The sequence below is a fragment of the Alternaria ventricosa genome, assembly GCF_023758065.1.
Source record: "Alternaria ventricosa strain BMP 2768 chromosome Unknown scaffold_26, whole genome shotgun sequence".
NCBI lineage: Eukaryota > Fungi > Ascomycota > Dothideomycetes > Pleosporales > Pleosporaceae > Alternaria > Alternaria ventricosa.
In genome coordinates, this window is record NW_026055706.1 from 292,927 (window position 1) to 319,444 (window position 26,518).

The 26,518-nt window shown below is 52.6% G+C and overlaps 10 protein-coding genes across 10 annotated transcripts; 6 read left to right on the forward strand and 4 right to left on the reverse strand.

The window, feature by feature from the left end:
* Nucleotides 1-101: 101 nt before the first annotated feature.
* J4E93_010090 (uncharacterized protein) lies at nucleotides 102-1,484 on the forward strand (the record flags this gene model as incomplete). Its single annotated transcript, XM_049347976.1, has 2 exons — nucleotides 102-1,061; nucleotides 1,116-1,484. 2 exons carry the CDS (start codon nucleotides 102-104, stop codon nucleotides 1,482-1,484), a joined length of 1,329 nt encoding a protein of 442 aa, XP_049194953.1.
* A 1,595-nt stretch (nucleotides 1,485-3,079) lies between these two features.
* J4E93_010091 (putative NRPS-like protein biosynthetic cluster) lies at nucleotides 3,080-5,005 on the forward strand (the record flags this gene model as incomplete). Its single annotated transcript, XM_049347977.1, has 4 exons — nucleotides 3,080-3,518; nucleotides 3,566-3,860; nucleotides 3,908-4,614; nucleotides 4,674-5,005. 4 exons carry the CDS (start codon nucleotides 3,080-3,082, stop codon nucleotides 5,003-5,005), a joined length of 1,773 nt encoding a protein of 590 aa, XP_049194954.1.
* Nucleotides 5,006-5,419: 414 nt separating this feature from the next.
* On the forward strand, nucleotides 5,420-7,255 carry J4E93_010092 (uncharacterized protein; the record flags this gene model as incomplete). Its single annotated transcript, XM_049347978.1, has 2 exons — nucleotides 5,420-5,427; nucleotides 5,506-7,255. 2 exons carry the CDS (start codon nucleotides 5,420-5,422, stop codon nucleotides 7,253-7,255), a joined length of 1,758 nt encoding a protein of 585 aa, XP_049194955.1.
* Nucleotides 7,256-8,915: 1,660 nt separating this feature from the next.
* On the reverse strand, nucleotides 8,916-10,775 carry J4E93_010093 (uncharacterized protein; the record flags this gene model as incomplete). Its single annotated transcript, XM_049347979.1, has 4 exons — nucleotides 8,916-9,051; nucleotides 9,103-10,311; nucleotides 10,365-10,702; nucleotides 10,749-10,775. The coding sequence occupies 4 exons, from the start codon at nucleotides 10,773-10,775 to the stop codon at nucleotides 8,916-8,918; spliced, it is 1,710 nt and encodes a 569-aa protein (XP_049194956.1).
* Nucleotides 10,776-15,104: 4,329 nt separating this feature from the next.
* On the reverse strand, nucleotides 15,105-15,518 carry J4E93_010094 (uncharacterized protein; the record flags this gene model as incomplete). The annotated part of the gene is made up of 2 exons (XM_049347980.1): nucleotides 15,105-15,402; nucleotides 15,511-15,518. The coding sequence occupies 2 exons, from the start codon at nucleotides 15,516-15,518 to the stop codon at nucleotides 15,105-15,107; spliced, it is 306 nt and encodes a 101-aa protein (XP_049194957.1).
* A 1,796-nt stretch (nucleotides 15,519-17,314) lies between these two features.
* Nucleotides 17,315-18,476, forward strand: J4E93_010095 (uncharacterized protein; the record flags this gene model as incomplete). The annotated part of the gene is made up of 3 exons (XM_049347981.1): nucleotides 17,315-17,450; nucleotides 17,507-17,701; nucleotides 18,190-18,476. The coding sequence occupies 3 exons, from the start codon at nucleotides 17,315-17,317 to the stop codon at nucleotides 18,474-18,476; spliced, it is 618 nt and encodes a 205-aa protein (XP_049194958.1).
* A 1,644-nt stretch (nucleotides 18,477-20,120) lies between these two features.
* On the forward strand, nucleotides 20,121-21,517 carry J4E93_010096 (uncharacterized protein; the record flags this gene model as incomplete). The annotated part of the gene is made up of 2 exons (XM_049347982.1): nucleotides 20,121-20,333; nucleotides 20,744-21,517. 2 exons carry the CDS (start codon nucleotides 20,121-20,123, stop codon nucleotides 21,515-21,517), a joined length of 987 nt encoding a protein of 328 aa, XP_049194959.1.
* Nucleotides 21,518-21,957: 440 nt separating this feature from the next.
* J4E93_010097 (uncharacterized protein) lies at nucleotides 21,958-23,200 on the reverse strand (the record flags this gene model as incomplete). The annotated part of the gene is made up of 2 exons (XM_049347983.1): nucleotides 21,958-22,852; nucleotides 22,971-23,200. The coding sequence occupies 2 exons, from the start codon at nucleotides 23,198-23,200 to the stop codon at nucleotides 21,958-21,960; spliced, it is 1,125 nt and encodes a 374-aa protein (XP_049194960.1).
* Nucleotides 23,201-23,589: 389 nt separating this feature from the next.
* Nucleotides 23,590-24,537, reverse strand: J4E93_010098 (uncharacterized protein; the record flags this gene model as incomplete). Its single annotated transcript, XM_049347984.1, has 1 exon — nucleotides 23,590-24,537. One exon carries the CDS (start codon nucleotides 24,535-24,537, stop codon nucleotides 23,590-23,592), a length of 948 nt encoding a protein of 315 aa, XP_049194961.1.
* A 342-nt stretch (nucleotides 24,538-24,879) lies between these two features.
* J4E93_010099 (uncharacterized protein) lies at nucleotides 24,880-25,343 on the forward strand (the record flags this gene model as incomplete). The annotated part of the gene is made up of 2 exons (XM_049347985.1): nucleotides 24,880-25,040; nucleotides 25,088-25,343. The coding sequence occupies 2 exons, from the start codon at nucleotides 24,880-24,882 to the stop codon at nucleotides 25,341-25,343; spliced, it is 417 nt and encodes a 138-aa protein (XP_049194962.1).
* Nucleotides 25,344-26,518: the final 1,175 nt, after the last annotated feature.

Genomic DNA, 26,518 nt, shown 5'->3' on the forward strand with positions numbered 1-26,518 from the left:
ACGACTTCAAGCATCAGGGTTATAGCTTCTCGTGCATTGCTGTCGCATGCTCAACTTTGTCTTCAGCTCCTTCTTCATTATCTCAATTATCATTCATCATCATGGCGCAGCAAGCAAAGCCGGATACTGCGAAAGAACCGCTCGTTCTCAAGCTTCCTCACCCATACCTTACGGCATACACTGTCGAGAATGTGGCGCCAGAGGGCCAGCCTGCTAGCTACCAAGTCCAGCTATCTTCATCAAACACCACCGGCAAAGGGATCGCTCCACCCACAACCTTACATAACGGGACAGTCACATTCAGCGACGTCGCGACCTTGAGCCAAGATGCTGTTCCGCCGATGGGAGATAACAGCTCTTGGGCTCGCACTCGAAGATCTCCATACGTGACAGTTACGTGGACCCAAGATCGTCCATCTGTCCCGCAGCTCTGGCTCATCGCCTACGCGTTGGTCTCGCTGCACCCTCTAGTTGAGAACTTCCGCGTGTTATTGTCAGGGAAGGACTCTCAAGCACTAGCCCAAGAGCTATACGCCACTGGTTTGTTCCACTCGCATCCAAAGGGTTCCAACGCGTCGGCGCCTCACGATGGGCATCTCCTCTTCCGAGGAACATTCTGGCAAGGCGCGGCATCCCCGTTCGGTGCTCGACCAGTCTGGGCACCGCATCTCGACGCCTCAGGAAAGCCGATCGATAGGCGGTATCCTCCCTTCCCATTCCAGAATGCGCCATCAACACAGTTCCCGGCGCTTCCACGGCATACGCAGCATCCAGTTCGGGAACCGAAACCCGAACCGGGCTCGATCATCTATAGCCGATGGGTACCACATCTGAAGGAGCACTTCACGATGGTGGCTCTCGACTATACCAATGATGAGCATCTCCGCCTTTTCAACAAGTGGCAAAACGACCCACGTGTCGCTGCGGGATGGAACGAAACCGGTACCCTGGATCAGCACCGTGAATACCTCCGAAAGCTGCATGAGGACCCCCACGTACTCACCATGTTCGCTGCCTTCGACTACATACTATTTGCGTACTTTGAAGTTTATTGGGCGATGGTAAGTCAAGTCCATCTCCGATCCATTGCAACATTGGACTAACAGATGTCACAGGAGGATCACATGGGTGCTCACTACCAGTCTTCGCCATATGACCGCGGCAGACACTCACTCGTCGGTGATGTCCGGTTCAGAGGGCCGTATCGTGTCTCCGCGTGGTGGTCTGGTCTAATGCACTACATGTTCCTCGATGAGCCGCGCACCTGGAACTTGGTCGGCGAACCAGCAGCAACGAGTAGCACGGTGCTAGCATATGACTTCGCCCACGGCTTCCACGTTGAGAAGCTCATGGATCTTCCTCACAAACGCAGTGCGCTGATGATGGTCAACCGCGAGAAGTTCTTCACGCTGAGCCCATTCACTTGGGACGGCGAGAAGAAGGTCCGCCCAAGCCTGGATGCCGGCGCGAAAGCGAAGTTGTAATTTGACATTGCGCGCTCTTTTCTCGATACCATGTAGCTATACCGCTTTCCATTAATGTAAACATGCCCATGTTCATCTTCGACTCAATGCGTGAGCCCTTTCCCTTTCCGATCACTTCGGAACTAGCTTCCGCCCCCAAGAACCGCAACCCGGGTTTCGCCTGGAGACGGCTGCAACATCTGTGTTATGCATTAGACAGCTTCCGCACACGCATTCACAAGCAAGATTACAACACTACAAATTCTCCCGGCTATTTGTATATCCCACGCTAACCCATGGCACGCACGTCACATATGACATGACCGCACCTGCGCTCCATCCAATGAACGTCGGTCTGCACCCCGGTCTCCTCGCTGCAGCATGCGGATCTGATAATTAGCCGCAATGTTTTTATCTGATCCGTCGGTGCATGGCGCTCAAGCCAGTGCGCACCGCCAGTGGACGGCGCGGCGGGCATGGATGTCTTCGACCGCATTCCAAGGTTTCACGCGCTCGGATGACGGTCATCTACTATGTGGAGATGTGGTGTGGATGCAACACGTAACGGCACTGCAGCGACACGACAGGACAGGCTCCAGTCCCCGGGTTCCAATCTCGAACTGGTAGATCGCTACGCCGATGGTGGATGTGGATGTGGATGAAAAATTATCAGATGCACCGGCATGACACCAGGGCGCCTGATGGGGCAGGTTGGAGACACTGGTAAATTATCTGATCCGCTGGAGGTTATTGCCCAGCCGGATACAAGGCGCTAGAGCATCCTTCCCTTCCCTCTCTCCACATTGATGCAGCGCAGCGTCCCCATGCCGGACGCCTTACTCGTACATTCCATCTGATAAAAATTTCTTTTGATCTGATAAAAATTTGCTGTGCATAACGCACGCGGCCTTTACGAGGAGGCCCACCGATGTCGCAGCAACCGGATATTGATGTGGCCTGTTTTAATCTTATCAGATCAAGATCGAGCGCCCGACCCTTGTCGGTCTACTACCCCGACAATGGTGGCTTCGCCGCTTGCTGTCATCGGTCCCAACATGCAATGGGAACGAACTACACCACGGGCGATGCAACTCGACGGACGATCTTTACCTCCTGCGAGTAGGAAAATTCTGCCCATCACTTGACGGTACCCTGTTAGACTGGCTGCGGCGTTGCGTCCGGAAGGAGCAGGGCTGAGCGAGAGGCCAGCGATGTCATGGCTAGTCGATCGAAACGTGAGTGACGGCCCACAGACGCGTCGTTTCGAGGGCTCCGGAGACGGCATGTTTGGAGGGCGAGATGGGTTGCCTTGTTTGTGCCCTTAGATCCGAGCCATCGGCGAAGCACCGTCATTATCGCTGTTGCTATCGCTGAGTGCTATGGCCGAAGTTGCTGCCTCGAAGGTTCATCGTCGAGTGATTGATTGCCTTTGGGTGTTGTTGTATACTATTGCTTCTTTATCGTTTTCTTTCTACGCCTTCCATCAGCTCAGTCGCCAGCTTATACCCACCGCCGTTGCGAACTCTTAGTTTTGAGATAGCATTCGGATCGCTTTCCGCATTCGACCACAGTACTTCGACACGCTTCCTGCGAGGGAGCGAGACATAAACATCGAGATGGGGGAGATATACGACCAATCGCGGAATGACGCATTGCAGCGTCTGAACCAAACATTACTTCAAATCGACCCTTACATCCTACCTCCATATCCCAACCTATCCATCGTCGCGGGACCATTGGACCCACCACTACTACAAGTAACACTCTCGCAACTGCTCCAGCGGCAAGTCGAGTGCTATCCAGACAATGAAGCTGTTGTCATACCCTGGACAGGTGCGCGGTGGACGTACAAGAAGCTATGGGAGGAGTCAAGTTTGCTCGCAAGAGCGCTACTGAAAGAGGGAGTGCGACCGAGGGATAGAATAGGGATCATGAGCGGGAACTGCGAGAAGTATATTGCGCTCTTCTTTGCGTGTGCGAGAGTGGGCGGTATCTGCGTTACCCTCAACAATACATATACGGCGACGGAGATGGAGTATGCGCTGAAGCACACCAGTAAGTTGACTTGACGTATGACACGGGAGAAATACTGACAATGGTAGAATGCAGAATACTGTTCACAACACCTACGATCGCACGCTTCGACAATGGGCCATTGCTTGAGAAGCTTAGCCAACGCGACATCAGCTCCACATTACCAGACCTCAAGACTGTTTGCCTGATACGCGGCCAACACGACAGCTTCATCTCCTACTCTTCCCTCATCGAAGAAGCTCAATACATCCCCGAGCACATTCTAGATATCTTCGACGGCATAATAAGTCCCTACGATGTCGCAAACCTGCAGTTCACGAGCGGTAGTACTGGAAACCCGAAGGCCGCCATGTTGACACACCAGTAGGTCAATGTACTCCACGAGATGGTGCTCTGCTGACGTTATTTAGCAACCTGATCAACAACTCCCGCTTCATCGGCGACCGCATGGACCTCACACCGAACGACACTCTCTGCTGCCCACCACCTCTCTTCCACTGCTTCGGTCTCACCCTCGGCCTCCTCGCTTGCCTCACACACGGTGCGAAGATTGTCTTCCCAGCCGAACAATTCGATCCAGTCGCTTGCATGCGCGCTATCGATGCGGAGCGATGCACAGCCCTACACGGTGTACCGGCTATGATGGAATCTATAATGGACGTACCACGGCCGGAAGGCTGGACGAGCGATCTGAGGACAGGCATCGTGGCGGGAAGTCCAGTGCCGAAGTGGTTGATGGAGCGCATGGTCAACGAGCTCAACATGTCGGACTTCACGTCCTCGTATGGGCTGACGGAGGCCAGTCCTACGGTGTTTAACGCACATACGACTGACTCGCTGCATGCGCGGTTGACTACCGTCGGAACGGTGTTACCACATGCGCGCGTCAAGATCGTGGACCATCAGGATCGCGTCGTCCCGATCGGCGTTAGAGGTGAACTTTGCGTCGCTGGATACCAAGTCTGCCGCGGGTACTGGGAGAATGCTGAGAAGACGGCGGAGCTCATCGTTCGCGACGAGTATGGTGAGCCTTGGCTACACACTGGTGATGAGGCGGTTTTAGATGTGGATGGATACTGCACCATCACCGGTCGGTTCAAGGATATCATCATCCGAGGTACGTGTTTCCCTTCCGTCAGCACAACCCTTGAAGCCTGTGTACTAACTTAATGCCAGGCGGCGAAAACATCTACCCTCTCGAAATCGAAGAACGTCTCGTCGCACACCCATCCATCGCCCGCGCGATCGTCGTCGGCGTTTCGCACCCTCGCTACGTCGAAGTGCCCGCTGCCTTCCTCTTACACGAGCCCAACACGGATAAACCAGACTTGGCTGAGGTGCAGGGCTGGGTGCGGAAGGTGCTGGGCAGGCATAAGGCGCCTGTGCATATATTCTGGCTGGGGGAGGACTGCGATGCTGAGGTACCGTTGACGGGCAGTGGGAAGATCAAGAAGTTCGTGTTGAAGGATGTTGCGGAGGGTTTGTTGAAGCCTGCGGAGGGGAGGTAAGCACTATGTCACGTGCTGACGTGCCGCGGATGAAATTTAGCGTGTCTTGGTTTCGCGCAAACATCATTGTTCTTATCGCGACTTCATCATCGTCTTTGCGCAATTGCTTCTCTTCAGCTGTACACACGTTACCAACTTCCTGGATTATTTTATTCCTCTTGCTCAGACTCTTTCCCCCGCTGACAGTCGTTCCTGTCGTCCCCAACCTGTCGCTCCACGGAGTCGCACAGTCGACGTCATGTCGTCGTCAAAGCTACACCATTGCCAATGCTTTGTTTTGGCTCACGCGACGCATCTAGCCAATGATGCGCAGGCTATTACATGAACCCGTCATGATTATTGACAGTTTAGGCATATACAACAGCATGTACCTCCACGTGTTCAGCACCCACGCTCCTTACCTACCGTTAAGACATGTCGCTGTCTGCCCCTCGTCTCCTCCGTACCTCTCTCCTACGAAACACCGCACGATTATCCTCCATACGTCTAGCTTCATATAGCAGAGTCGCGCCCCGCCTACAGCAAGCACCGAAATACGCTTTCGCAGGACAACGAGCGAATATGGCGACCATGAGCGGCGACGCGCCAGTAGCCACGGCCAAAACCTCAAGCCCAGAGCACTTCATGTACACGAGCGGAGAGACGGATCCCGTCTGGATCCACCACTTGCCGTACAAGAGCATCCCCAGGTTCCCCAAGCTTGACAAGGACCTCGAGACAGATGTCTGCATTGTCGGCGCCGGCATCTCTGGTGTCTCAGTTGCCTATGAGCTCGTCACTCGTGGCCTGAACGTCGTCTTGATCGAAGGCCGAGAGGTGCTGTCAGGTGAAACTGGACGTACCAGCGGCCATCTCGCTAACGACCTAGACGACGGCTACACTGCAATTGCGAAGAAGCACGGGGACAAGGGCGCAAAGGCGGCTGCCGAGTCACATACCTGGGCGCTCAACCGCGTCGGCGAGATCTCGAAGCAGCTGGGCATCGAGTGCGAGTACCGCCATCTTCCCGGCTATGACTTCTCGCAGTACCCCAAAGACTCAAAAGACCATGCGAGCGACATCAAGACTCTCATCGAGGACGGCGACAAGGCGAAGGCGCTCGGTATCCCCACGGAATACAAGGAAGGCTTCAAGCTCAAGGGTTGGGAGGGCAGCATCGATCAAAGCGATGCCGTCATATACCCACAGCAGGCGACGTTCCATCCCACCAAGTACGTTGTTGGTGTGCTCGACTTCCTCAAGCAGCAGTCCAACTTCTCGTGCTACACCAACACCCGATGCGTCGATGTGCAGGAGAAGGGCGTGGAGATTATGGGCATGGGCCACAAGGATGTATATCTCAAGACAGCCGACGGAAACACCATCAAGTGTGCAGATGCTGTCGAGGCTACCTGTGTCCCGCTTCAGAAGCTCTCTGTCATCGCCGAGGAGGAGTACTTCCGCACCTACTGTATTGCCATTCGCGTTCCCAAAGGCTCAGTCGAGGACGCCCTGATCTACGATTCGGCAGAAATCTACAAGTACATACGTCTCACTGAGTGCGACGAGAAGGATGACTACATGGTCGTGGGTGGAGGTGACCACAAAGTTGGTCAAGCCGACACTGTCGCGCCCTTCAGGGAGCTTGAAGAATGGACACGCGCCCGCTTCCCACAAGCAACCACAATCGATTACAAGTGGAGTGGTCAGGTCTTCGAGCCGGTCGACCACATGGCTTTCATCGGCAAGAACCAAGGAAACAAGCACATCTACATCATCACCGGTGACTCTGGCAACGGTCTGACCCATGGCGTTCTCGCCGGAAAGCTCATCGCAGACTCCATCACCGAACAACCCAATTCCTGGATCTCCGCCTACGACCCCAAGCGTCTAGCTTCCATCGCAAAGTCAGCAACCAGCATGATCAGCCACGACCTCCAGATCAACGCCCAGTACAAGCGCTTCGCTCAGTCCGACATCAAAGACATCGAAGACCTCGTACCTGGCGAGGGCGGTGTTCTCAACACCAACCCTACCAACCCGCTTGCTGTGTACAAAGATGAGGGCGGGCAAGTTCACAAGTTCTCCGCTCTGTGCCCGCATCTGAAGGGCGTGGTCTGCTGGAATACGACTGAGAAGAGTTGGGATTGCCCGGTTCATGGGAGCAGGTTTAGTAAGGATGGTGTGCAGCTTTGTGGGCCGGCGAAGATGGGTCTGGGGCCTGCGAATGAGAGTGGTGAGAAGATGCAACAGCAGGCGATTAAGGGTTGAGTGGTCGATGCGAGTAGTCTGAGGTGGCGAGTACGGTAAAGTTACTCTATCAATCGAAGAATATGTTTCAAAGTATCACCACGTTGCTGCGCTATAGTGTCTGCTATGTAGACTGATACAAACCTAAACATAAGTACAGGTCACGCAGAAGGCTCTTTATATCAAACCTCTGCGGAGGACCCAATGGCTTAGGAGAAGACAGCAAGCCACTCCAATTGCCTCGCAAACTTGCACCTGCCTCTTACCATCATGACAGAAAATATCATATCCTCTTTCACTGCTCTTTCACGCTCACCTCCACCCAATCTACCACAATCACACACGTCATATCAATAACAACGCGTACCCTCACTTACACCCAACATCCCATATACTCAAAATACTCTATTCGACATCTCACCCTCCCGTCCCCGATCACCCCCTCCACACTCCCTCGCTCCCTCGCTCTTGCAGTCCAGTCCACTCCTTCCGCGCACCCAAAATGGCAACACCAAACCGCGCCCGCGGCCGCAGCTTCCAACGCGTCGACCGCGCCCAAAGCATACTCTCGGACTCTCAAGCCTCCTTCCACACACCGCGTCCCACGCCCCCACCGCCACCCACGCGAAGCGGGCGCGGCGTACGCGCCAACAGCACCGTCAGCGACGCGCCCTCTTTGCTCGAACAAGACACACCAGGAAAATCCGCTCGGAAAGAAGCCGCAGCCGCAAAGCTATCCGCACACTACCACTTCGCGCCCACGCTCCCGAATCCGTTTGCAGGGACCCTGGAGGCGGGGTTGGATGCGATACAAGCGTGGGGGAGAGTTCACAGTAATCTTGGAACGAAAGGATTGCATCCGCTCATCGACACTTTACTCCGGCCTGTGGACAGTAAGACGAATTGGCCTGCTCTGTTCAGTCAGGTTGAAGACCGCCCTGCAGGTCGTTTCCGGTATCTATGCGAGGAGCTACTTTTCCTCGTCACGCGGACGTTGTTGCCGGAGGGGGTTGTGCAGAATAGGGCGCTTATGGCGAGGCTTTATGATAAGAAGAAACAGCTTGCTATGCGGTTGGTGCTGCGGTACGATATGTTGAGGGAGTGGAAGATGGAGCATGGGGCGACGGGTCGCGAGATGCCTGTTGCGGTTGCTTCGGTGCCGCCGACAACGGGGGTGCCGGCGCCTGATCCAGTCCCAGTGTCTTTCCCTGCGAGGTTTCCGCATAGAAGGGCGCGGCTGCCTAATATCATTGCGACGGTGATTGCGGCGCCGGCAGGAGGGTATGGGACGCATGGTGTCATAGCGAGGATGAAGCATCATGTTACGGCTTTGGACGATTATCTGCTGTTGACTGATGAAGAGGTGGCGGGGTTGAGTGGTATCGCGCTGCTGGAGAGGGTGTGGCAGGTTTTACTGCATTGGCAGTGGTTGAGGCAGAATAACGAGGTGCTGGAGGAGATGGAGGTGCATGGGTGGGAGGAGTTGGAGGGCAAGGCGGATGAGTCGGAGTGGATTGCTGATGATGTGAAGAAGAGTGCGCAACCTGGGAGTAAGAGAGCGAGGGAAAAGGAAGACGAGTAAGTGATCAGGATTGCAGTTGATTGCAGGCTGAGAGCTATGAGTGGGGAAGGTGCTGCCAGGAAGACTTGCAGGTAGAGAGGTCCACGGGTGCGCTGCGCACTACAAAGCGCCTAGTCGGTGGACGCTGCTGTTTTTGCTCCAGCGACGGAATGTCTTGCCTTTCCACCAAAAGAGAATACCGAACGAGCACCAGAGCGTAATGAGAGCTGCGTTAGTCATGATGGGCGAGATGAACCTACTCACGTTAGCAAAAGAAGTCCTTCGTCAATAGATTCACGGCACTCACCCAGCTTCCTCACTCCATGGTGTGATGAATTTGCCAAACCCGTAGCCCCAAAGGTTCTTGTTGACGGTGATAGCGACAAACAATGAACCTGCGACGGGCTTGTAGGAGTCGACAGCATATGTACTGACGATACCCGGTAGCGCTGCCACCTGTATACCAGCGCACGTGTAGCCGATGATGATGATAGCCTCCCAGGGCCATTTCCGCTCATAGCCTATCGCGACGACGATGTTTCCGATGAACATGATGATGACATACGGTATCATGGCTGGTAACCGCATCTCTGGCTCACGAATACCATTATTCTTCCTGGTGCTCCTCGCAGACACCCAATCGCTGAGCGGGCCAGCGGTGAAGAGTCCAATGAACGCGCCGGCCATGACTGCAAAATTGGTAAATCCGACGGTCATGGGCTTCATGTTGTATGGCGGTAAGGCAAGGACTTGACTTTGTGTCAGGTTGATGGTGAGGAAGCTCGAGCATGACCAACTGACGACGAAAGCGGCGAATTCGACAATGGGGAAAGCGAACAGTTTCCATGGGATCCAGAGATCGAGAAGGATGGAACGGAATGGGTGGGCGTTTGGTTGGAAGATCTTCCACTGCCATTTGCCAGGTTTGCCGCGGCCAAGGAAGGGGTCTCGCTGAGCTGTCTCGGACATCTCTAGGCCCGCCGTGTTTGGCAAGACGGGGTTAGCTGTGTTGATGTGCTGGATTGGATTTGTCTCTTTCTCGCTGTCGGAGTGGTTGATATCTTCCTGGGTAGTCGCTCGTGTCTTCTCTTCTAGTGAACTGGGTTTCTTTTGTCCCAAATGCTCGGGCAACGCGCGCTTGAACCTTGTTTCTGGGAACATAAAGACCACCATCAAGAAGGAGAGGCCGAGGATGCCAGTATTGAGCCACCAGAAGCTGCGCCAGCCGACCGTTTCGGTCATCGATCCAGAGACGATGGGACCGACCATCAGCGAGCCCATGTAGACTACCCAGTACAGAGTGTTCCACTTTCCGCGATCATGTAAGAAGAAGATGTCGGCGATGATCTCGGGCATGATAGTCTCGGCTGGTCCAGCACCAATGCCATTGAGGATGCACGCGCCCATGAACGAGTTGTAGGAGCTGGCCTTGGCGCGCCATATCGAGGTACCGAAGTTGATGAGTTGGGATGCGAGATAAACCGGGCGACGACCGAACGATGTGCTAATTGGAACCCTAGCATTACCCATTAGTCTTCGGCGTCTGCATCATGATCTGATGGTACTCACCAGATGAAGTTGCTAAATCCCAGCACCAAGATACAAACACCAGTGAATTGGACAGCTCCAGCCAGATCGGTGTTGAAAGCTTCTATCAGTGCCGGAAACATCGGTGCCAGAGCCAGTGGGCCAAATCCTTGCGTGAATGTGGCCATAGATGCCGAGATGATGCACGCCATCTTCCAACCAGTGCTCCAATTGAGCGGATCGTTAGGGTCATCGCTAGGTTGTGGAACAAGAACTTGGCGGTGTGCTCCCTTGACGAAGTGATGTGAGCCTACATCTGCCATGACCTCCGTACCAGGCAGAATCTCTGTGTGGAGCTCGGCTTCGAGCTGCCGGCGTTCCTGCATGTCTTAGTACTGGGTACTATCAGTCATGTTGTGAACTTACATCTTCATTATAGTCGTGCCCGTTCATCTTGTCCAAACGGCGGATGTGTGAGAAGCGATGATTGTGCTCAGACCAAGGGTGCAGCGAAGTACTTGTATCGCTTGTTGTATACGATGTCGCGCAGTTCGCGGGCCTATTCTGACTCAATCTAGTAGGTCGGTGCTATTGCGATTCGGCTTCGAAAACCATTCGGAGTAGAAGTCAAACGTGGCTTGCCATAGAGCGTCAAGACGTCGGTAGAATAGCGCCGTGAGCAGCTATCGTGAATCGGCAATTGTAGTCGGAGCAGAATCAAGACAAAAGGTTACTAAGATGTGTAGACAACGGCCGGCCGATCCTCCGCTGAGCGTCTGGGTACTTATCGCCCAGCCTGATTTCCAACAGCCAGGTTCTCCGCATCTTCCACACGTGAAGGACCTGCGTGCCGTCTCATCGTTCATAGCACATCATCTACGGCACATATTAGCGCGCGTCGTCCAGTCATGAGCCTTGAATGCGTATTAGCCTCTGTTTAACCCCGGTATGTCGACACATACCCATGTTCGCAGCGTTGTAATCTCGACCCAGGTTCCGGGATCGAGCGGCAGCGGATGAAGTGGGCGGCAAATGTCTTTGCAATACGCTCAGCCACGCTGTGCAAGTTCAGGCGAGGGTCAAGCTTACCGCACGGGAATTTGATCGAAAGAGTGATGGTTTGGTGATCGTGAGTGAGGTTTGACGACTTGTGTAACTGCCGAGCCACGCTATTTCGCGCTACGTCACTAGTGCGATGCGGGGAAATAAGGGGAAGCCGCCACGAAAAGACTAGAACGCCGAGCTTACGACACCAGCATCGACGGTCCAACATCACGACAGGGAGCTCCTGCTGTTCTACTGATAATATCTTCGTTGTGTCTAGCCTATCGCGCAACCTCACTACGCCTCAGGCTTCAGCGACGCGGGTCGTAAAGAGCATGTTTGTCTCTAGGTATCCCAGTCCTTCTACCGCCTATCCCTCTAAGTATTCTGTGCCTCAATCTTCGCATACGAACCGATCGTGTACTTTGGGGTCGTAATTCATGCGACCTGTAGGCCATGGGAACTCGAAGTTAGCTATCTCGCCGTAGGCAGGCGGACCGAATTCCTTCCACCAGTGGCACGGGCGCTTGCAGAAGCACACAGGAGGACTGTAAGAGATGGTCAGAACACACACCGGCAACAACAGTCTCAAGCTGGAGGGAAACAGGACTTACAAAGGTCGCCGCAAGTAATCTGACATGATTGTCAGCCTTTCAGCGGAAAGGTTGTGAAGCGTACCATTGCGCTCATCATGCAGTATTGCCTCCCACTTAGTACGTGTGCTGAGTTTCACATGTCCGGACATAGTTACGGATGGTATCTGTCGAAGGTCCTCCAGCGCCAGTGTGAAGAACCAATCCAGTAGTGTCTTCTCACAGGAGATCAGGTCAGTAGGATGGCTCGGCAACGACCGAGCCCAAGGGTCGTGGGAGAAGAATGGATCCTCGATACCTACCCTCTCTATCCATCGGGGGAGAGAAACCTGGAAATGCAAATGGAGGCGAGCTAGCGTCGGGATCTTCCCAAAGACTCGAATCAAAGCTTGACCTGGCCATTCCACTTGGCGTTGGTCATCATAGCCCAGAAACCTGAAGTAAATGGAGTTGGGAAAACCGAGAGAGATGTGACGGAGCCATTTGCCTTGTAAACTAGGCAACACCTCTATGAGCGTCCAGGGATCCCGAAAATGCGGCACAGTCGATGTCACGGTAAACTTGCGGAACTCGGCTCTTACCTGCTTACAAATGTACTGTATGTTGGTGTTGATCGACGCCCAAGGTCGTTCATTTCCGATGGGATCGAGAGAGTACTGAGAAGTCCGTGCAAATGCCATGCAGCGATTAGTGTACGCTGTATACGTTGCCTGGCCGAAGATTCTCAACGGACTTCGCAACGGGTGTTCCTGATATCCTAGCTTTTTGTGAGGCCATATGTAAAGCCCAAGAAGCTGTCTGTATATCATCGAGCGAAGTTCGAAAGGCAAGTCCAACAGCCTAAAAGCGCGGCCATTCGCCTGCCACCAGCACTGTTGGCTGTTGTCAACAGCACGTGGAGGTAGTGTCGCGAGCTTTGCCGTGAGCCAGTTTCCGAATGAAACCCATTGATATGAGAGCCCAATCTCTACGTCGCTCAATAAGGTTGTTACTGGACCGCATGTAAGAACCAATGAGGGTCGTCGGCGTATCTGTAATGCATTTGTCTTGCCAAGTTCCCCAGATGTATGGAGCGCGAAGAAGGTTCCGTCTTGAAGCGACTCCAAGGACATGTCGGCGATCGAGGTCTTCCTCCATACATCGAAGTCGATCTTGCGCAACTCGAGGAGACGGTCCTGTAACATACGGTAGTCAACGAGCTGAGAGTCGTGTCAGCCTGGCATTCGAGTAACGTTCACGTCGCACGTACAAGCCCGGTCTCGTTGCTAAAGCCCTTACATTTGCACCGAACCTCAACCCAATCACGTAGAGGACGCCAGTTACGGCGCCCGCGGACCTGGACACATGCTAGAGGAGATATGTCTGCTATGTCTGACTTGTTCGACAACGATAGATCATAGCGTATCTTGACGCGAGGGGTTCCTGGGCTTGTACCAACGAAGCTATAGTAGCCGGAAGAAACTTGTTGGATCTTTCGCGGAGACACCTTGAGCCCGACCGTTTTCGCGTGGAATGTGGCGCATCCGCGGCGCTTCTCGGCAATGTACTCGTTGATCGTGGCCGAGATCGAGTCCTTGGATTGTCAGTATTGCCATACAATAACCTCGTATGAGACCAACTTACTGCTTCTTCGACCGCATTAGAAGCTTCCTGACGACTTGAGTGTTGTGACATATTACGGCTTGGTCTAGTGGTTGAGTACAAAGCGACTGGTCATAGTTCGGGAAGGAGTGTGATGGACAGAGGTTTTATATACGCAGGCGCAAAGAATTGAGGAGTGTATGGCCCCTAGGCAGCAATCTGTGGGGAGGATTACGGTCTCTCTCATACTAAGTCAGTGCGTCAAAGCTTGCTCGAGACTCAACAAGGGTGAATTCAGGGTAGAAGCCGGTAACTCGTGCAGCGATGAGATTGGGAGGAAAGTACGGTAGAAAGCGGCGCGGTAAGTCTTCTCGTGAGTTTCATAGAGCGCATTGCAAGATCACGATCCAACGGCTGCGAGTACGACAGATGGGCTGGACGCCTACATCGCATTTGTATTGTCTGAATGCGTTCATTCAAAGCCATTGTAAGCAACATAGTGAACAATGATCTACTTGTATCGAGACGAGACTTGATCCCAAACCCCTGTATTTCTCGTACATTCATCGCCTCTTAGAACCAGGGGGACTCGGCTCGTGAACTATCTGCGTAGTCTGCGGTCTCGACTAGTACTTCTTCTGCATTACCGGTCGCACGGGCAGAGATATTCCTGCCTTTGACCCACGAAGCAAATTCGGGGTCGACTCCATGAAGCTGCTTCATGTAGCAGGTATCCAGCTCGTTGGTAAGACAGTATTTGTTTTGACAAACATGGCCAAAAATGCAATCAAGCCGACGGCAATCGCTGCCCTTCTTACAAGCGGTCTTTCTGACGTTGTATCGGAGCACGTTAAGTACCGAAGGGCTAATTTTGAAATGATTGTATGGACAAGTAGCACCTTGTTCGCATGCGTTCGCGAGATAGAACGATCGACAGGGTTTGACACCGCGCCCAAATTTTTCTGCGTATGCTTGTCTATCGGCAGGAGATGGTCGCGCAGTGAAGTAATCCAGACGTTGTCCATCCTGTGGAAGTAGAGGTATGCAGTGAGTGTATGTCCCATATACACCTCGTAAAGCCATGACTTACCTTGTTCACGGGTACGTAGCCATCAACGGCGTCGCGAAACTGCGGAAGGAAACCTGATCGTCGAAGAGTATCGGTGACGCGGTTTGATGCGACTCGTCGGGACATGTCGTCAGGCGTAGTATCAGCGTGTGAGAAGCCGCATGAACCACTCGCACAAGAATCCTTATCAGTGATCATACTAGCGATGGCGGGCATTCCAACCGAGCGTAGGAGCGACAACAACGGGTCTTGCTCTGCTGGACCGTGAAAGACATCCGGAATGCTGATCGAATCGCAGGGTAGAGGGACAAGCTTGGCACCTGCGCCCATGCCGCGTCCTTGGACTAATGTAACGTTCTTGGAAGGGGTCTGCAGCATTGCGAGGTAGAGCGATCGTCGCCACGCAGCGAGAAAAACGTGTTTGCAGTTCGGATCTCTGCGCGCCGTATCGAAAGCATCTATCACACTCAATATCAGATACTGTCAATTTTGTTTCTAATAAGAGGATTTACCAGTGACTTTGCGTCCAACGATCTCTTCATCTCGAACACTGGTGAAATCGAAGTAAGGGTCGATGGAAGAGAACTCGACCATGAACTGTTGTACAGGACAGAACGGATCATTCGCCAGCTTGGTAGAATCGGCGTAGACGCGCACGATGATTCTAGACGTAGCAAGTGCCGCAGCTGGAGAGACCGTGATCAAATGTTTCATGATCGCCGCATGAAGACGACTCTTGATGTTCAAAGCCTGATCGTGGTCCAAAGCTGGGAAGCCTTGATTTACGGGCGACCTGCATGATATGTCGCTGTTGAACTGAAGATATATTTAGTGAATGCGACTGCAATCTTAGATAGTGAGGCTTTACCGGATGGCTATGCGCATCAGTCAGCACCAGTACGTGAGCATCACTGCGTGAGTGGAACTTGATGACGTTCTGCTCCAACTCCATCGCAGCCTCTTGGAGCGACGTCGATACGCTGTCAGCGAGGCTACGCAGTCGCGCCGCCAGCTCAGCGACCTTTTCGGGGCTCGCCATGTTGTTGAGAAGATGACAGAGAAGGCATCAGCTCTGGAAAGTATCTGTATGGCGTCCTTTAGACCCCTGTCAAAGCGCGTCGCTCCTCCTTCAGCAGTTACCTTGCCAAGGCGGTGAAGGTGCGACGGCCAACCGACCAGGAAGTCACCATGGACCAGGCAGCTCGGCTAAGTGATTTGGATTGCACATGGAGCTCCAGTCATTCGGGATGACATTGAAGGGAGGATGGGATAGCGCTGAAAACACCAGAATGTGTTGCAAAAGAGGTACCTCAACGGCGAAATGCACGTGCGGAAGCAAGTGGATCCGGTGCCTTCTCCAGGACTGGAATCAGTGTGTTAGCTACTTTTTCGAGTGTCTTACTCTTGAAAGCACAATCTTCCATGTCTTCCATTGTCTTCCAAACTGGATAGCGCATTTCCTGGAGATGGATCTTGAACAACGATGAGACGCGAAATCAAGCATGTCTGCTTACGCGGAGCAAGCAAATGGGGAGCTACATTGCTGATTTGGATATCAATACATGCAAGATAACATCACGGGAATGTTGCTATTGGGAAGCCGTGGAGGACTGCTGCTCGATGGCCCGTACGTCGGTCAATGACGTCATCACCCTTTTCAATTCCCACGATCTCAGCCACCGGCTTCTTCATTTTAACATGCGCAACACCAACATCACAGCACGCTTCTCATTACACGGTGGGATCTTCCCGCATCGCACCGATATTCTCACATCAGTCTGCCCACGCGGGCTAAATCCTTGCGCCAGCTCCTCTAGGCCAGCGGAGCACGCTTTATGGCGAGGGCAGCCGCCTGTCACCAATAACGATTGCCAAATCGTTTGCGATCATCGTACGATTCAATCGTACGATTTTTCGGAAGCAAGGCAACTGCCCAGTGTCACTGCTAAGTAGCCCTTGAACGTCTCGCTACGCCGTTTGATGTTATCGGTATCGCCATCGGCTCTGCTGCGTTGCGAGAGGCACTGCTTCAACATAGACCCAGAACAGTCAAAGACTATAAGAAGGTCGCTAGAACCAACATCCCGTTCAAGATACTGCTTGGTCCAGCTTTTGCGAGATTACTGGTGGTAAGCGTGCGAGCCTCGTTTTCTTGTGGTCTAGTGCCTATGAATGCATCATCCAGGAAGAACGTCTCATTTCACCATCTGCAGCATTCGCACCCACTTTGGTTCCTTTCGGTCTAACGCAACCATTGCGAATCTCTGCATCGATAATACTCGTGCAGGGGCTGTCAGGCTCAGCCGCTTCCACCCGCAGGACGTCTCCTACGCTCAAGTGCGCGCCCAAGAATGTGGTTGAGTTGGCCATATTGAGTACCCCCACAGAACCGGAACCCCCGAGAACGAATGTTACGCGCATATTCGTGTCTGCAAGCTCCTGAATGCCCTGCGACTTGTCCAAAATACTGAGCCATTCGGCATGGAGATACAAGGTTGCTTGTGTGTGTACTAGCCGAGATTGGCACACTACCTAGGTAGGGCCACATAGGTCAGCATGCAGCCAACCCCCCGGGGCGCGCCCTTGAATGACTCCACATTTCGCGAACGCAGCCCGTTCCATGCGTCATGTTGGCGCGGATGTCACCACTTCCGTAGTCTACTCCTTCCTTTCTTGAATAGCACTGACTATCCCTACTGCGCAACATGGATACTTGGTCCTCAAATGTAGAAGACGATTCGACTGTCGGTACTGTGTCGCTTGGTATGGTGGTTATTGATGAGATCCACCTGCCAAAACGATCGCCTTTGATTGACGTAGCGGGGGGCTCCGGAGCTTACGGTATGTATCTTACACGTGTGGCGCTTTTAGAACGCTGATAGACTTACGATAAACAGCAACGCTTGGGAGCCGCCTGTTCAAGACCCCTGCGCGATCGAAGACGGTGGGCTGTCTGGCTCTTGTGGGCTACGACTTTCCCGATGCTGTGCGAGAGCAGCTACAGGCCTGGCGGACCACTCTGCACGAAAACGTCTCGCACGACAGGCTGAGCACCAGAGGGCTTCTTGAGTACGAAGATGATACATTTGGACGTATGTGACTGCCTTGTTCCAGTGATAGACTTCTGAAGCTTACGATCGCCTAGCGAAGAAGTTCCGCTATACTACGGAGCCGTTGAAGCCATCACCAATTGATCTGGTAAACACAAATCTACTTGGCTCGGAAGCATTTCATCTCCTTGCACCGCCCGAGGTTGTCGAAACACAGATTCCAGAACTGATAAAGCTTCGCATGCAACACGGGTTCAAAAGCCGGCCATTCATAGTGTGGGAACCATTCCCAGCCGCTTGCACCACCCAGAACCGACCTTCATTCCTGAAAGCCTGCAGACTTGTGGATGTGTTTTCGCCCAATCACTTAGAAATGTCTACCATATTCGAGGATTCACCCTGCGAAGGCTTTCAGCCTGGCCGACTGGAAACATATGCACTAGAGTTCAGCAAGGCAATCGGACCGAGCGGAAGCGGAATCGTTATTGTGAGAGCAGGTGAGCATGGCTCACTGACCACTCAACATGCAGCTAAGAGTGTATGGCTACCCCCATACTACGAACCATCGGCGGTCAAGGTTATCGACCCCACCGGTGGTGGCAACACGTATCTAGGCGGGTTTATTGCAGGCTGGAAAGCATCAGGAGATATTCATGAAGCTTCTATGTACGGTAACGTGGCTGCAAGTTTTGCTATCGAGCAGATCGGTTTGCCTTCTTGTGAAGTGAGCGATGGTGAAGAGATATGGAACGGTACTCGGGTAATGGAGCGTCTTGCTGAGTACAGAGCACGGCTCAGCTCCACAGGAAAGAAATGAGAAGAATATACCACACAGGTAGAAGACACCGTTGCAATGATCGACTCGACTGCGCGTTTGGGAGATGTCCATCTAGATGACAAAGGTTTTGATCCTCCTTCGCTCTCCTCAAGAAAGTCTCCTAGCCTTCATTCCGTTACGACTGAACAGATTTGGGCTGAGACGAAGTTCTTACCGCTACCACCGACTACATCGCGTCATATCCCGGCTTTAACACAACCACGCACAAGTGAGACTTCAGTCCGCGAACCCACGGCATCACGGAGAATGCTCCGCCGAACTCTACTCGCAACCTAGCGTACCAAACTGCATACTAACGCTACTGTCTAGATGCCGCTGTAGAACGGAGATGCCGCTGTAAAAACGAGATGCCGCTTTAGATTGAAGATGCCGCTGTAGAATGGAAACACAGACTTCACCAGCCCGTTCCCGAGAAGGGGATCCATGTAGCCGCGGACTCAGCCCTGCCACCTCGTATCGAGCGCCTGTATCGTGTCTAGGAGGGATTCAACAGCTCTTGGTGTGACGATTCATAGCTCACGGAGGAATCCCGTAGCCTCGTCATGATGCAAGGCATCCTTCCCTTTCGCCTGCGGTAGATTCGGATATCGCTCGTGATGCGGCTGACAAGACTTAGTAGATATGGGGCAATGAGGGAATACGAGGCTGTGGGCGTCCCGTCCTCGCTATCAGTAGCGCGAGGATAGGTAATCCCGAGCGAGCGATTTACCACCATCTTACAACGCAAGACTATCAGAAGCTTGAAGCTGCAGGATTCGCCATTTGAGGGGCTCATGGAGCAACGCCGCCACCCTTCATACTGGGGAATGCCGGGTTCCTGTACATCTGCTATTGCGTATCGTGCAGGAGGCTGAGGAGGCTCAGTAAGTCACGCGCCAGGGTTCCCAAAGGATGATAGTTGGATCGTCGAGCATGAGGGGTTGGTGAAGGCTTTGCAGCCGTATGCCTAGATCTCTCCCAAGAAATCCTGACAGGACTAATGCACGCACACATGCAGAAGTCTCAATCCCATGCGTCTCAGCCTTCCACTATAGGATCGCGATGATCAGCGCTCTATCGCGTTTGAAGATCCCATTGGGTACCGATTGGGTACCAGAAAACGCTACCCCACCGTTGGAACGTGCATCTCCAGGGCTTGTTTTGTAATCTGACAGAACGGGACGCTAAAATCGCCGATCACTCCGCAACTTCCCGCTCTTGCACGTTTGCCCTGCTGCTGCCACGACGACCAAACGTCAAGAATACGTTTTCACGATACCTTTTAGGATGTCCGGCACTCAGGTCTTGGGCTTGATTCCGCTTGTTATTGGTACGAACTAAAACGACGACATGGCGGCGCGCATTCCGGTTCGATACGGAGTCGAATACCGAATAGATAGAGGAATGCCTTTGCCGCTTTGTCTCCTCAGGCAGCCTCGATAAGTATTCAGGAGATATATATATAAAAGTATGAGCTCGTCGGTTTATCAGGATGACCACATTCGTATGTCTCTTCAGAACACCTTCTGGTAGCACGTCTACTCCACGAGACACATACCAAAAAACAGAGCAACACCATCCTTGTCATTATCACAGCTATTCCACTTCAAAGTCTTTCACCGGGACACATCTTTGATCCCAACCATGCCTTCGTTCCTAATGAGAACTTCACACGGTCTCATCAGCATCTACGACTCAAATCTCAAGAACGACCAGCCCGCCCTCCTTCTCCTACACGGCAACGCCCCATCCTCCAAACAATTCCGCCATATCATCGAGTCCCCCACTATCAACAAGGGCTGGCGCATCGTTACTCTAGACCTCCCCGGCCACGGCTGCTCGTCCAATGCCCCTGATGTCAAGACAACAGCGTGTCCAACGTAACGTAGTACTTTTGAGTACAGTATAGTATACGTTATACTTTAAGCTGTACGTACAAAAGCTGTTAGGGGCCTGTACTATAACTGTAGTAGTAACAGTAAAGGAGCTGTAGTACAGTATATAGTACGGGTAGGCAGCTTAGCATTGTTAAAGCTATTAAAAGTAGCTCCTAGACGCTCTCTAGCACCCTGTAACACCCCTTATAGCTACCCCTAATAGCTTACGCTCTCTATAATTATCCCTAACGCTCCCTACAGCTAGATTATTTACTCTTTAGCACTGCGCTAGTCTCCTTTAGGTAGTATAATATATAGGAGCACTTAGGGGCTATACTACAGCTGCTAGCGTATTGTATATATAACTATACGTACAGCTTTAAGAATTAGGCTGTACGTACCCCTAAGTACCTCGAAAAGTACTGTATTACGTTACGTTGGACACGCTGCAAGACAACGTACTGTCACCGCGGCTACGCCGACCTCGTTATACGTGTCTTGCAGCACCTCAGAATCGAGTCTGTGGTGCTCATGGGCTGGAGTCTGGGTGGTCACATCGCAATCGAGATGCTTCCTTGTCTCGCTCATGACGATCCTCCCATGGTGGAAGATGCTCCTCGGATCAGCGTCAAAGGGCTCATGCTTATCGGTACCCCTCCCTCGGGTGGCGCCGAGCAGATGGCCCAAGCGTTCAAGATGCCGGCTGGTGGTCTTACCTTCGCGGGGAATAGAAATTGGGTCAATCTGGAGGCTGAGCTTTATTTGAGACATGGTGTGGCCGCGGGCAAGGAAGAGTTCTATGAGAGGTGGATGTTGGAGGATGCGAAGAGGACGGATGGGCGCGCGACAGTCTTCATTGCTGATGCCGCGACTGGGACGAAGGATTGCCCGCCCAAGGGTTGCGATCAGAAGCGTGTGGTGGAGGCGACTGATGTGTTGATCGCGGTCGTGAACGGAATGGAAGATCAGTTTGTCAACCTGGATTATATCGACGAGGAGGTGAAGTGGAAAAGGCTCTGGAGGGGTGAGTGCTTGGGCTTATCTGGGCTTGGGCATGCGCCATTTTGGGAAGATGCGGCAGGATTGGAGAAGGTGTTGGAGGAGTTTTTGGACGATTGTGAGGAGTGGGAGGGTTCGGATTGTGATTCTGCTGTAGGTATTTAGTCTACCATATTCATGGTTTCTCCCCATGTACGCAAATCACTGATACCTAATGCATATGTAGTATCCACTATTGGTTCTTGTTGAATGTGCTGGTTCTATAACGCAGGCACGGCGCGGCTGAGTAACATCGTAGATAGTCGCAATGCAGGCGTATTTCCCAAACACCTTTGCTCACAGTATAGAGCAGGTAGTATCCCGAGGTCCGCTACAATCCCATCATAGTCGTGAGCATGTGCATTGGAACGCCACATCGCATACCATAACGTCCACTAATAGCTGACAACCATCTCGATACGAGGACATGTGATCGCAAGTTCGCTTCTGGCGAGGTTTGGATGGGGCGTAACTAGTCAGTGTCCATGGAAGCGCTAGGTCTACCATTCCGATAGCTAGATCCCTGTACACGTCCCGCCTGATCTACGCATGAGTGCATGTCTGATCTAATTCTTACGACCTAGCAGGGCGTAGTCCCACTCCTCTTGGTACTTTCGGAAGAAATCCCGCTCACCAATAAGGTGCTTGCCCATGAACGCCTCCCAATACTCGCGCTTTTCCCCACCCTGAGTCATGGCCTCGAGCTCTCGCGCTCTCCGCATGCGAACCAACTTTTCCGCGGTATGCTTCAGCATTTTACGTGGGGCAGCATATTCGTTAACACTCTTGTCAGGCTCTTGGCGATTCAGATACGCTTCGGTAGCCGTGCGTATAGTGTTCAAGGTTTTTCCACCTGGAACAGCCTTGATCTTGCCTGCTGAGCTGGATTTTCCGCGTTCCCACTGATCCGCTCTCATCTTCTCCAAGCCGTCTGTGACTTCGAAGCGTTTATACCATGAAGTCCCGCCTCTAGCAATAGTGCGCATCATTTTGTGCCGGTCTTGGCCTCCCGAATATTTAACGAGTATGTTTTTGAACACCGCTAATCTGTCCGCGTATTTGTTCAGGCTAGACAGACCGGACGGCATCATCCCCGAGTCGGAGAAGTCATCGGAAGTTGATTTGGTGTAGCCAGCACCAATAGACAATAGGATGCTGGGATTGGTGTCATCACCCCAAAACGAGGCAGCTTCGGAAAAAGCACAATAACTAGGGTTGTTCTCCCGAATTCCACCATCTTTCATGGCCAGATTACCCTGAGGGCCAGTAACTACTAACAACTCAAACAGAAGAGGCGTAGCGGTAGTCGCTCGACCGACCTGCCACGTGTAAAGGTCGAGAGTATCTTCGTTGTATGTAGTGACCCAAGGAGGGCAGATCTCTGGGTCGTAGCGGTGAGTGTACGTGCGCAAAAGATACGCTTCGTCTATTTGACCTGTGTTCACAGCGGTCAAGCATACTCTAAGTGCTGTCAGTAGATTCACAGTCTCAAATAGATAAAGCTAACATGTTGCATTAACATGCTTGCCCTCGTACTAAAGGCGCTTTCGCTACAATCGCAGCATAGCGGTGTACTCACGTTTGGCAAAGGTGATCCGGATCCTCCGAACTGACCGAGTTCTCCGAGTCGTCTCCATAACCCTCAGTCTCATAGCCTGGCGTGCGCCAGCGAAACCTCTCCTCATCGCTGCATAAATCCGGCTCGTGTTGTTTGCAATATTGTTTGGCGACGTCATTGAGAGCATGCTTGAGTGGCAAATGATGATACTTTGTGGCAAGAGGCAGCAGGCCTCGGATGTGTCCGTACATTTCGTGGAGAAGTCTTGTGAAAACGTTGATCGTTTCACTTACGGTCATGCGAAGCCGACTTAGTGCGATAGCTAAAACTCTGGTGGGATCTGTCAGCATACATTGTTATGAGATGACAGCTATACTGGAATTCAAGCTTATGCAAATTTCTGTTCAGAGGCCTTACTGACCCTCCTGTTGATGTACCGTACATCTTGTGGAAATAGTGGCATGGACGGAAATCTGAGGCGTTGAAAGTCCTGGGATAGTGTGTAAACTGCCGCTCGAACCGGTTCTCACAAGCTATGACCTCTTCCATGAGCGCCTCGATAATGAGGATGCTTGAATACGATTTGACCCCACCACCATCTAAACCTCAGATTAGCAATTGCTCACAATAATCAATAACATCACGAACCGATAGTGAGCAGGCACTCGCCAGTTCCGCCCTCCACCGATCTTGACCATTGAACTGCTGGGTCTATGGCATAGAGGCCGCCCTCTATATGATGGCGGCTGCCGCGAACCAGATGTAATGGGGCACCATTGCCAACATCTTTATCCGACCCCTTGGCGATGTTGTAGCTTTGAGACATCCGCAACGTGTCGCCCGTAATCGAATCGGTCGACGCTTCGGGAGGCGGGTTTTCAGGTTTAGCTTCTTTGGCGACCCAGGAGGGAGTATCCTCAAAGACAAGCTCTTCCACTGACGCCACAATCAAAGCGTAGTGATCTCGCACATACTCGGCAGTAAATTGCGCTCGCAAGGCTTTCTCGATCTCTTGCCATATCTGCCGTTCAACATATGGGATAGAGGAAGCCGTGAAGAAGCTCCGAATCGAAGAAGCGTCGTCTGAAGGTTTATGACTTTCCATTAGCTGAGCAACCGCCTCCTTAATAGCCTCGAAGTCTTTTGCGGTCTTGCGGCTGTTGACGTTGCTGATGTGCATTTGCAGGCTCATGAGCCTTGACCTTATATCCATCACAATCTCATTGAACGAAGCGGTAATCGCGTTTTGCCCGTTTTCATCTTGCCCCAAAGACGTTTCTAGCTGTTTGAGCTCGTTCAAGATAGAAGCGCATTCCCGGGAAACATTTTCAAGGAGTGGGTCGCTAGCAAAGACGCTGGAGCTCAGCTCTTTCGCGTAGTCTTCGGTGAATTCGGCGGCTCCACTTAGAGCCTCTAGGCTACCAAGAAACCTGTCGGAAGCATCTGCTCCACTGTAACGGATACTCAAACGCTCAGTAGCTTGTCGTATCTCGGTGATCTGGTTGATGGTGATGTCTCGGCCTGCGGTAATGTTGCCTTGGAACACGGCGCCACCCCCGCTATCCACGTTTCGGTCCGTCGGGTCCATGGAGAGACCTTTGCTGGGCTCATTCGATCATTCGAAAGGACAGAAAGATTGAACAGTCGGCGGCGACATGCAACCCGTGAGAAGACTCCGGTAAGAGTTACGATGGTGGTATCCTCCAGGCTTCAGAAGTTCATCGCATGGTGGGGTCAGGCTGACCGTGTATCGCACACCTTGCAGCCGGCTTGGTCAGCTCAGCTGCAGCTGGGGCTGAGACGAGGCAAATGGCCGCCCGCTTTCTGCCTGCATTATGCTCTGGGAAGCCGTCGCGCAGGATCAAGAGATAAAGCACTCAAGCTTGACCACCCACAAGCTGGATGCATAAGGACCTCGGGAGCTGCGAGAATGCCTGCAACAGACATCTTCCGCCGTTTGAAGACGAGCAGAAAGAAAAATAAAGTACCAGAAAGCGACAAGCATACCGAGGAGCCAGCCGAAGAGTTGTTCTCCACGGCAGGCGCTTACGGCCTCAGAACAGTAGCGGAAGGAGCGACTGATACCGTAGAGTAGGCGCCCAGCCTCACCACCAGAACACACCTAACATCCATTCCAGTATCGTGTTTGTTCACGGCCTCACTGGAAACCGTGAAACTACATGGACATACAAGAAGGCCATCTTCTGGCCAAAAGACCTCCTCGCGAAGGACCTTGATCACGTGCGCATCTTCACATTCGGATACGACGCAGATGTGGTCAAGCTCCTCACCATCGCCGGCGGAAACACCGTACGCGACCACGGGAAGTCCCTCGCTCAAGACCTCTCCTTGCGAAGAGCAGAAACGAACACAGTACGCGAATCACAAGTTTAGAACTACCTTGTTCGCTAACTCACACTAGAGCTCACGACCAGTAATCTTCATAGCCCACAGCCTCGGCGGCCTCGTCGTCGAACAAGCCCTCCTTATCTCGCGCGGCACCTCCCAGTTACACGTAAAGTCTCTTCTCACCTCAACCTTCGGCATCGCCTTCATGGGAACCCCCCACCTCGGCTCACGAAAAGCAGAATGGGCGACCCCTCTAACCCGCCTCTCCTCTCTCGTCCTCAAAACCAACAAAGCCATCGTCGCAGTCCTAGAACCTGCGTGAGTAACACCCCTGCCCAACCCATATTCGAGACAAACACTAACTCCGTACACCTATTTCTAGTTCAGAAATGCTATCAACCCTCCAACAAGAATTCCACACTATGTTGGAAGACCGCCGACGTAACGAAAGGAAATGGATCGAGATATTCTGTTTCTACGAAGAGTTGAGTTACATGGGCATAGGAGATATCGTGCCGAGACAATCAGCCATCTTGCCCGAGTATCCTAATGCCAGTATCCATCAAAACCACTCTGATATGACAAAGTTCAGCGGAGCAATGGATCCGGGGTACGTGAGGGTAAGGGGACAGTTGTGGTTGTGGGTTGATGCGATATGCAAAAGAGAGCATAGTACTACTGTGACAAGTCCAGGCCAAACCGACTGTGATGAACGGACACTTGTCTCGCGGTCGGACAGATCAGAGCACGCATCTCAAGTAGCCGAAAGAGGGGAATTATCCGAATTGGAAGACTTAGGAGAAAGGCAACCAACGCAGAGGGAAGAGAAAACTAAGAGCAGTCAAGCTGGTGCTATTCCATCTCGAGGCGGCCCAATCTTTATGGGTAATGTTAGTGCTGGGCGCGACTTTAGATACACTCAACACTGATCCTGAGAAAAAAAGACTTATCGCATCAAGATACAGCATTAGTCGCGATCATTGACCATGGGGCAACCACCCCTCCCCACCTGTTGTTACCTAAGTTATAGCGCACACTTGATTCTAAAGACACACCATGCAACACACGCGCAGATAAAGCTTGCGCGATGGTTACACGTGAGACCTTTACCTCCTCCCCAGCCCCTCTTCTCCGGAGTAACTTTATCCTCCGCCAGTTTCGCCGTTTATCTAGCGTGCAGTGATCGAGAGAGCGCCTGTGTCCATATACCTACCACTCAC